This window comes from Littorina saxatilis, linkage group LG3 (genome assembly GCF_037325665.1).
Source record: "Littorina saxatilis isolate snail1 linkage group LG3, US_GU_Lsax_2.0, whole genome shotgun sequence".
Lineage (NCBI taxonomy): Eukaryota > Metazoa > Mollusca > Gastropoda > Littorinimorpha > Littorinidae > Littorina > Littorina saxatilis.
In genome coordinates, this window is record NC_090247.1 from 6,078,307 (window position 1) to 6,087,106 (window position 8,800).

General features: G+C 45.8%; 2 protein-coding genes across 2 annotated transcripts in view; one reads left to right on the plus strand and one right to left on the minus strand.

Moving 5' to 3' along the window:
• LOC138961081 (uncharacterized) overlaps window positions 1-2,396 on the minus strand; it is a 23,058-nt gene extending 20,662 nt beyond the window's left edge. Inside the window, exon 1 of the mRNA XM_070332676.1 lies at window positions 2,352-2,396. Within this exon, the coding sequence (XP_070188777.1) occupies window positions 2,352-2,396 (45 nt within the window). The remainder of the gene's footprint in view (window positions 1-2,351) is intronic.
• Window positions 2,397-3,458: 1,062 nt separating this feature from the next.
• LOC138961082 (neuromedin-U receptor 1-like) overlaps window positions 3,459-8,800 on the plus strand; it is a 193,761-nt gene continuing 188,419 nt past the window's right edge. Inside the window, exon 1 of the mRNA XM_070332677.1 lies at window positions 3,459-3,969. Coding sequence (XP_070188778.1) covers window positions 3,693-3,969 — 277 coding nt within the window. The 5' untranslated portion in view covers window positions 3,459-3,692. The remainder of the gene's footprint in view (window positions 3,970-8,800) is intronic.

Genomic DNA, 8,800 nt, shown 5'->3' on the forward strand with positions numbered 1-8,800 from the left:
GGAAGCGAGAGGTTGCGAGTTCGACCCTGGGTCAGGGCGTTAGCAATTTTCTCCCCCCTTTCCTAACCTAGGTGGTGGGTTCAAGTGCTAGTCTTTCGGATGAGACGAAAAACCGAGGTCCCTTCGTGTACACTACATTGGGGTGTGCACGTTAAAGATCCCACGATTGACAAAAGGGTCTTTCCTGGCAAAATTGTATAGGCATAGATAAAAATGTCCACCAAAATAGGCCGTGAAAAGTAGGATATGCGCCGAAATGGCTGCGATCTGCTGGCCGATGTGAATGCGTGATGTATTGTGTAAAAAAAATTCCATCTCACACGGCATAAATAAATCCCTGCGCCTTGAATATGTGCGCGATATAAATTGCATAAAATAAAAATAAAATTAAAAAAATAAAATCCCTGCGCTTAGAACTGTACCCACGGAATACGCGCGATATAAGCCTCATATTGATTGATTGATTGATTGATTGATTGATATTAAAATTGAACTGTCTGGGTACTCCCCGTGCACAGTGGTAATTTGTTTTTGTTTGTTTGTTTGTTTACTTAACGCCCAGTCCACCACGAAGGGTGATATCAGGGCGGTGCTGCTTTGACATTTAACGTGCGCCACACACAAGACAGAAGTCGCAGCACAGGCTTCATGTCTCACCCAGTCACATTATTCTGACACCGGACCAACCAGTCCTAGCACTAACCCCATAATGCCAGACGCCAGGCGGAGCAGCCACTAGATTGCCAATTTTAAAATCTTAGGTATGACCCGGCCGGGGTTCGAACCCACGACCTCCCGCTCACTGGGCGGACGCCTTACCACTAGGCCACCGTGTTGCGGTGGTGATTGTATTTATTTAGAAAGGAATTCATAACAACATTGCATTGTAACTCACAACAGCAAGAAGCCAGGAAGTTGATTTTGGGTATGTGACCATGTCGAGGGATGGTCTAGTGGAGGGGTGGTCTAGTGGAGGGATGGTCTAGTGGAGGGATGGTCTAGTGGAGGGATGGTCTAGTGGAGGGATGGTCTAGTGGAGGTATGGCCTGGTGGAGGGATGGTCTAGTGGAGGGATGGTCTAGTGGAGGGATGGTCTAGTGGAGGGATGGTCTAGTGGAGGGATGGTCTAGTGGAGGGATGGTCTTATCCCATATACAAGTTTGGAAAGATATAGTAATCCGAACAGTTTTCACGAGAAGGAGGGTGCCTTTAATGGTCAGGAGTTAGAGCAAAGAACCCCTATCTGTTGATCATCTTCTTCTCGTCATTCGCTGTTAGATCGTCAGTCCGGACTGCAGGGCGAAACGTGCTGTCCTCTCCAAGTCCTCTCTGGGGCCGTATAGCTTCTTTTGTAGCGCTGTCTCCTCTGGCCAGATGGTGTCCCTTGTTGATGATCGATAGAAAAGTTCTTTGCTGATGTAAGTGACGTGTAATTTCTGTAAATCCAAAAACAAAGAGACTGCCAACGTTCCAAAATTCAGAATCATAAAACAAGAAAGTTAAGTTGTTGGAACGTTGTTATTGACAAAATACGTTACAATCACAAATATATCGACCCAACGGTCTTTTAAGTGAACAGACACACAATTAGTCACAAGACACTTAGCTTGATCGAAATCTCGCCCACTCGCCAGGAAGCCGAGCGAATGAGATCAAATTTGTGTAATTTATGTGTGTCTGTATGCAGGCCTTGCTGTTCATGCTTCTGACAATCGGCGGACGTACCACATGAAGCAACCAAAAGTGACCTGCCCTGAATGCGGAATATGAGTAGTGAGCGTTAATGCAGTGGCACATCTTTACCACAGGTTTGTGTTTGCCTGGACTATTCTATTCTAATGTGTTGACATTTTGCCAAACAGTGGGAACAGTTCACGCTTTAGTTCTGTACTTGAGTGCACGGACCAACATTTAACATTTGTGTCTGCCTTCATGGATAATTCAATCCTGACGTCGTACACATTTTGCCAAACAGTGTAAAACGTCATCGTGTTTTTACAAGAGTCAAAGTTCTGTACTTGGTGAGGGCAGCGACAAACAGTCTGCATGGATTTTCCAATCCTGACGTCTTTTACATTTTGCCAAACAGTGTAAACAGTCAATGGTTTTTACAAGAGTCCAAGTTCTGTTCTTGGTGATTGCAGCAACACACATTTAGCGCGGATTTTGTGTCTGGCTGGCTAGATTATTTAATCCTGACGTCTTACACGTTTAGCCAAACAGTGTAAACAGTCAATGGTTTTTACAAGGAGTCAAAGTTCTGTACTGGATGAGTGCAGCGGCAGACATTTAACTCGGATTCTGTGCTTGCCTGTATAATTCAACCCTGACGAGTGAGAATTTTGACAGACAGTCGACGCGTTTGATGAGGTGTCAACATTCTCTACTTGATGCATTTCGGTTATGACTCGATCTTTCCTAGGTAGCTTCTGATTCAGTTGGATATGGTTCTTGGTGATTCCCTATTCTGTCGTGTTTCGTACGACTGTTGGAACAATTCTTAGCTGTGTGTTTTTTCCATGACAAGGTTTTATCCGGCCAAGTGTTTCAAGGGTCCATCGGAGTCTTCTCAACAATTGAGGTTCGACTCACGACTTACTCTTCATTTGTAGATTTCAGGAATAGTTGTCTATTACGTGTTTCTGATACATTATGCAGGTTGTGACGGTTTAAAGTGTTCAGAAATGTTTACGCCAATTCCACCGCCATCCGTGTAAGGTAATCGTGTAAGGCTTCCTTTGGGAAACAGAGTTTTGTGATTCATATTCAATACAGGTTAACATTTTATGAATTTGGTGTCTACGCCCCCTGGGCCAAAAACCTTGTGAAAACTTGAAACTTGTAAAAGGAGATTATTCGGTAAACAAGAGCGAACACATAGGAGAGCCTTTGTGACTCTGCTGCACTTGAGGCGTCATTAGTTTCAGTTTTCTTGCTGGAGAGATGTGAAACATAACAAAAATGAATTTGGCATTTTGAGTGCTACAATGTCATGGAACATGAGTGGGTTTTATGCAGTAACATTACGGATTTGCTCGTGAAAATGTTAAGAAATCAACCTCTTCTGGGTACAGAAAAACAAAGGATTGCATGGAACAAAGTTGTATGTAATTGTAGATTGGTCTGCCACGGAGCTGAAAGTTTGGTGAAACACATTTTGTGTGGTGTGATGCTTGGTAAAGATTGTCTCAGAGCAGAGGCAAAAGTTGTCCACCAAAATGTTCTGTAAAGCATAACATCTCTGCACTCTCACAATACTAACGTAGCTGTCGCCAACACCACCGCTTACAGAGAAAAAAGTGTTGACAACAATGTTCTGTGAAACGTAGTCTCTCAAGACCGTCGCAATATCCCCCTGCTTGCCACCACTGCCATCAAATAACAACAACATCAACTACTACTACTACCCCAAGTACTTCTACTATTTTTACCCTACCTGCCACCACCACCATCAAACAACAACGACAACGACAACAACAACAACAACAACAACAACAACAACAACAACGTCACAACAACAACAACAACAACTACTACTACTCCTACTACTATACTACTACTTTAACCCTGTCTGCCACCACCACCATCTACTGCTACTACTCTCAACCTGCGTTTACCACCATCAAACAACAACAACAAAAACAATAACTACTACTACTACTACAACACGAACACCAACACCGACAACAACAATGGACACCACCACCACCACCACCACCATCAGCGACAGCCTCAACAGCACGTGGAACACGAGCGTGGACCAGATGCTGCTGGAGAGGATGGGCCCGAGGGCCAAGGACCTGTGGTCAGCCACCGTGCTGACCGTCGTGTACTCGCTCATCTTTCTGTCCGGTAGTGTGGGCAACATCTGCACGTGTATCGTTATCGTGCGCAACCACTGCATGCAGACCACCACCAACTACTACCTCTTCTCCCTCGCTGTGTCGGACCTACTGCTGCTCTTCTTCGGTGAGTACAATGAACTATTTTTTTTTTTTTTGGGGGGGGGGGGAGTGGGTGAAGAAGGGGGAAGGGGAATGAGGGGTGGGGGGAGGGGGAACCACTGCATGCAGACCACCACCAACTACTACCTCTTTTCTCTGGCTGTGTCGGACCTCCTGCTGTTCTTCTTCGGTGAGTCATTAGTTCGTGTCTCAAGAGAACAATACGTCTTTTGGCTGTCTGATTGTCTGTAGGTCTGTCTCTGTCTCTGTCTCTGTCTCTCTGTCTGTCTCTCTCTCTGTCTGTCTCTTGTTTTCTCGCTCGCTCATGGTGTGTGTGTGTGTGTGTGTGTGTGTGTGTGTGTGTGTGTGTGTGTGTGTGTGTGTGTGTGTGTGTGTGTGTCTATGTCTGTGTATGTATCAGTATGTGTGTGTGTGTGAGTGGGGGGTGGTGGTTAGGGATGGGGGGGGGGGGTATACCACTGCATGCAATTACATCTTCTCCCTCGCACTGTCTGACCTCCTGCTGGTCCTCTTCGGTGAGTGCAATAACGTTTATTTTGTCTTAATACTTTTTATTTTGTATTATTGTTGATCAAACCATGATTATGGGGTTGGCTGGGCGTGGTGTTGTGATGGGTGTGGGGCGGTGCGGAGGGGGGTTCAAAGACGACCCCAAAACCACTACCTCTTATCTTTATCGTGTCCAAACTCTTGCTGCTCTTTTTTCAGAACGGACAACCATGGTTGTCTTCCTTGTTGTATAGGTGTGTGTGTGTGTGTGTGGGGGGGGGGGGGGGGGGCAGGGAGAGGGAAGGGGGGCTAAACACTGCAGACCACAACCAACTACTACCTCTTCTTCCTCACCCTCTCCGACCTACTGCTCCTCTTCTTCGGTTAGTGCAACAAACATTTTATTTTGTGGTGGGGAGTTGGGTTCGGGATGAAGAGGGGGGGGGGGGGGATTGAGGAGAGGGGAGGTGAAGGGGGAGGGTGACACCCCAAGCCTACAGACCACCACCAACTTACTTCTTCTCCCTCACCCTGTCTGACCTACTGCTCCTCTTCTTCTTCTTCGGTGAATCCAACACACATTGTGATGAACATCCCTTAGCTGCCAAGAAATTACAAATCTGGCAGACATACGGCATGGTTTTTGTCTCTTAGGAAATATCGCATTCCGCTGTGAAGGTCTTCATAAGCTGAAATGTTTTGAAGCGTTACGCGGAACGTTGGAGAAACATCGTTCAGGAAGGCGCCGTTGTGATCTGTGAAGGAAGAAAGTGTTGATGTTTAATTTACTGGGTAGAAAGACGTAGGGCTGACGGTATGGGGTTTCAGTGGGAGAAGCCGTTGCCGTTCCCAGAACACATTAAAGCGGTGGTCTCTCTATGACAATCCGGGGCTAGGTGTTCGAAAAGATACGGCTGAGAATCCTGTACATAGTTCTATACAGCGAAGGCGGCCTGAATCCCAACCTTCACTGACGGCATGACCTTGACAGCTTCATTCAACGCTTGACTTTTGCGCTGGTAACTTCCTGTTTGTTCTAGAAGGGCTGAGCATACTTTCTTTTCAAGAGAGATGGATGGGGAAAAAAATAAACGCCTCGGCAGCGATTTGAACCCAGGACCTTGAGATTTTGGTGATTTATCAGCCCTATCATTTTGTTTGTTTGTTTGTTTGTTTGCTTAACGCCCAGCCGACCACGAAGGGCCATATCAGGGCGGTGCTGCTTTGACATATAACGTGCGCCACACATAAGACAGAAGTCGCAGCACAGGCTTCATCTCTCACCCAGTCACATTATTCTGACACCGAACCAACCAGTCCTAGCACTAACCCCGTAATGCCAGACGCCAGGCGGAGCAGCCACTAGATTGCCAATTTTAAAGTCTTAGGTATGACGCGGCCGGGGTTCGAACCCACGACCTCCCGATCACGGGGCGGACGCCTTACCACTAGGCCAACCGTGCCGGTAGCCCTATCATATTTCAAACACATAACTCTAGATCGTCTTAAAAAGACTTCAGCTTTGAAGGCACACTCATACACGTGAACTTAGTTCGACTCACTAGCTCAGATCAGTCTGGCCTTCAAGCTTGTCGTGGTATGACATCATTTCTCCACTAAGACACACGCCACAAATAAACACTGACTGCTTGTTGTGGTGAGTTGGATTTTGTTTAATGATTTCGTTTATTAACACGCCACGAGTGACTTTTACGAAATAAATTCAAAACAAAATTTCCACTTTGCACAGAAAGCACACAGGCTTGTCCAAGTGAGCAAATGATCTCATTCCCCTTACAAACTGATTCCCCTTACAAACGGATTCCCCTTACAAGCTGATTCCCCTTGCAAGCTGATTCCCCTTACAAGCTGATTCCCCTTACAAGCTGATTCCCCTTACAAGCTGATTCCCCTTACAAGCTGATTCCCCTTACAAGCTGGCCACATCTGGGATGGTGAAAAGAGACCCACAACGGCAGCGCTGACTGCCAGCACTGACACATAATGATCCAGCGGGATCTCCATACTAACTCCATGACGCTACTTGAAACCAACCTCCGGCTCGGGTGTCTCGTTGACCGGGAGCTAGAGCGCGACAACCATCCCTCCTTTTTTCTGTCTCTTTTTTCCCCCATCTAAAGTCGGGGTGAAACCCGGGAACATGCCCCTAATGGTTTTACCGTGAGGGCGTTAAACATTACTTACCATCAGAAGGTAAGCCGAACTGTTTTCACGGAAAGGATTGTCTCTTTAACTCTTACCTTAACCCTTACACGGAAAGGATTGTCTCTTTAACCCTTACCTTAACCCTTACACGGAAAGGATTGTCTCTTTAACTCTTACCTTAACCCTTACACGGGTTTTATTACTAATGCATATCAAAGAGCAAGTGAATTAACAGAGACGAAACCGGCACGGTTGGCCTAGTGGTAAGGCGTCCGCCCCGTGATCGGGAGGTCGTGGGTTCGGCCGGGTCATACCAAAGACTTTAAAATTGGCAATCTAGTGGCTGCTCCGCCTGGCGTCTGGCATTATGGGGTTAGTGCTAGGACTGGTTGGTCCGGTGTCAGAATAATGTGACTGGGTGAGACATGAAGCCTGTGCTGCGACTTCTGTCTTGTGTGTGGCGCACGTTATATGTCAATGCAGCACCGCCCTGATATGGCCCTTCGTGGTCGGCTGGGCGTTAAAGGCATACTAACGCACTCCCGTGTTTACAAAGTGTAGTTTGCCCACAATCGATGTCAAACGCACCATAAGACCATATAATGACGATATGTCACCATGCGCGGACCATAATACATGCATTACAGCTTGTTCTAGCCTCTGAAAAAGTGAGGATGTCAACAAAGCCGCGGTGTTAGCTCCCTTGCATCAACGTTACATGTGTTGCCAAATCTATAAATAGGACCATCTAGATCAAAATAAAAATTCAAATATCTCAACATTTAAGGGCTCCTAGACCACAATATTTTGCAGGGAACTTAATTTAGTCTGTCTCCAGCTCTGGGTAAAGCAATTAGCGTGTATATTCATCAGCTTTACAGAGACGGGAATAAAGAAAACGGTCATAGTTCAAATCGTGTGTTAGACTTTAGATGAATGGGTGCTTGTGGGGTGGAAAACCTGTGAGCGACCATTACATCACCTCGCAGGCACCTTGAAAGCGAGTTTCATATATCTACGATTCTGAGATAAGTTCGTTATTTGTATCATACGTGTTTGTCCGTCGGTCTGTCTTCTTTAAAGGCCACTGGGTCGACGTACTGTAAATGTAACGTTTTGTTTTGTTAAACGTTCCAATAACCAACAATTCTTGTTTTTTGATTCTGAATTTTGGAACGTTAGCAGTCTATTTGTTTTTAGATTTCTGTAACCGACCAAACAGTCTCCCCCTGCAGCGCGATATATGTCGCGACATCTAGCTGACAGTGCTTGTACAGTACAGTAGAATCCGCTTAATAAGTCCACGTTTAATAAAGCCACCCGCTTTTTAAGGCCAATTTCTGGCTGCACAGATTTTCACCTATGTTTTATGCTTAAAAAAACCCGCTTTATAAGGCCACCAACCCGCTTAATAAAGCCACTTTTGGGCTCGCGTTAGATGTGAAAAGCAGTAACAGTGAGTCTGTAATCGCTGTCTGATCACTCACAGCTAATCCATGAATGGTTTTCAAAACAACCTGAGACGTTTTGGCCAGCCTCTTGTGAGTTTGAAATCACGTTAATCACGTTAAGTGCAAGTCAGTGATCGTAAACAACTTTTCGTCCAGCCTCTTGTGAGTTTGAAATCACGTTAATCACGTTAAGTGCAAGTCAGTGGTCGTAAACAACTTCAAACAGAAGTTTTTGTTCATGTGAGTGAATGTTCATGATCGCATTTCTGTCACTGCCAACAATTCTTGGATAGAAAGGGGTTTAGTTTGAAATCCGGACACAAGCAACCATGGCCACCAAACGCAAGAGGACAGACATGACAACTGTGGAAAAGATGGCAATCCTAGAGAAGTTTAGAGCGCTGCCGTCTGTCTCTGTCAGGGAAGGTGCTGTAACTCTGGGATTGGATTGGAGAGAAAGGGATTTAACATGGACATGTTCAACTGTTTCCGAGCTGAGGTCAACGACCTCCTCCGTGCTCAGCCTCTCCAGCAGTTGTCCATGGACAGATTCCTTGGAAAAGACTGATGATGACGTCTCCATGACCATACCGTATCAGATACATGTATTTTCCTCCATATTTGTCGCGAGAACCAGTATGAGGATTTACAGACTAGTTTCTGGACTGATATTTGCATGGTAAACCTAAATGGCCAAGGTAGCTTTTTAGTTTTGCTTGCATTTATGTT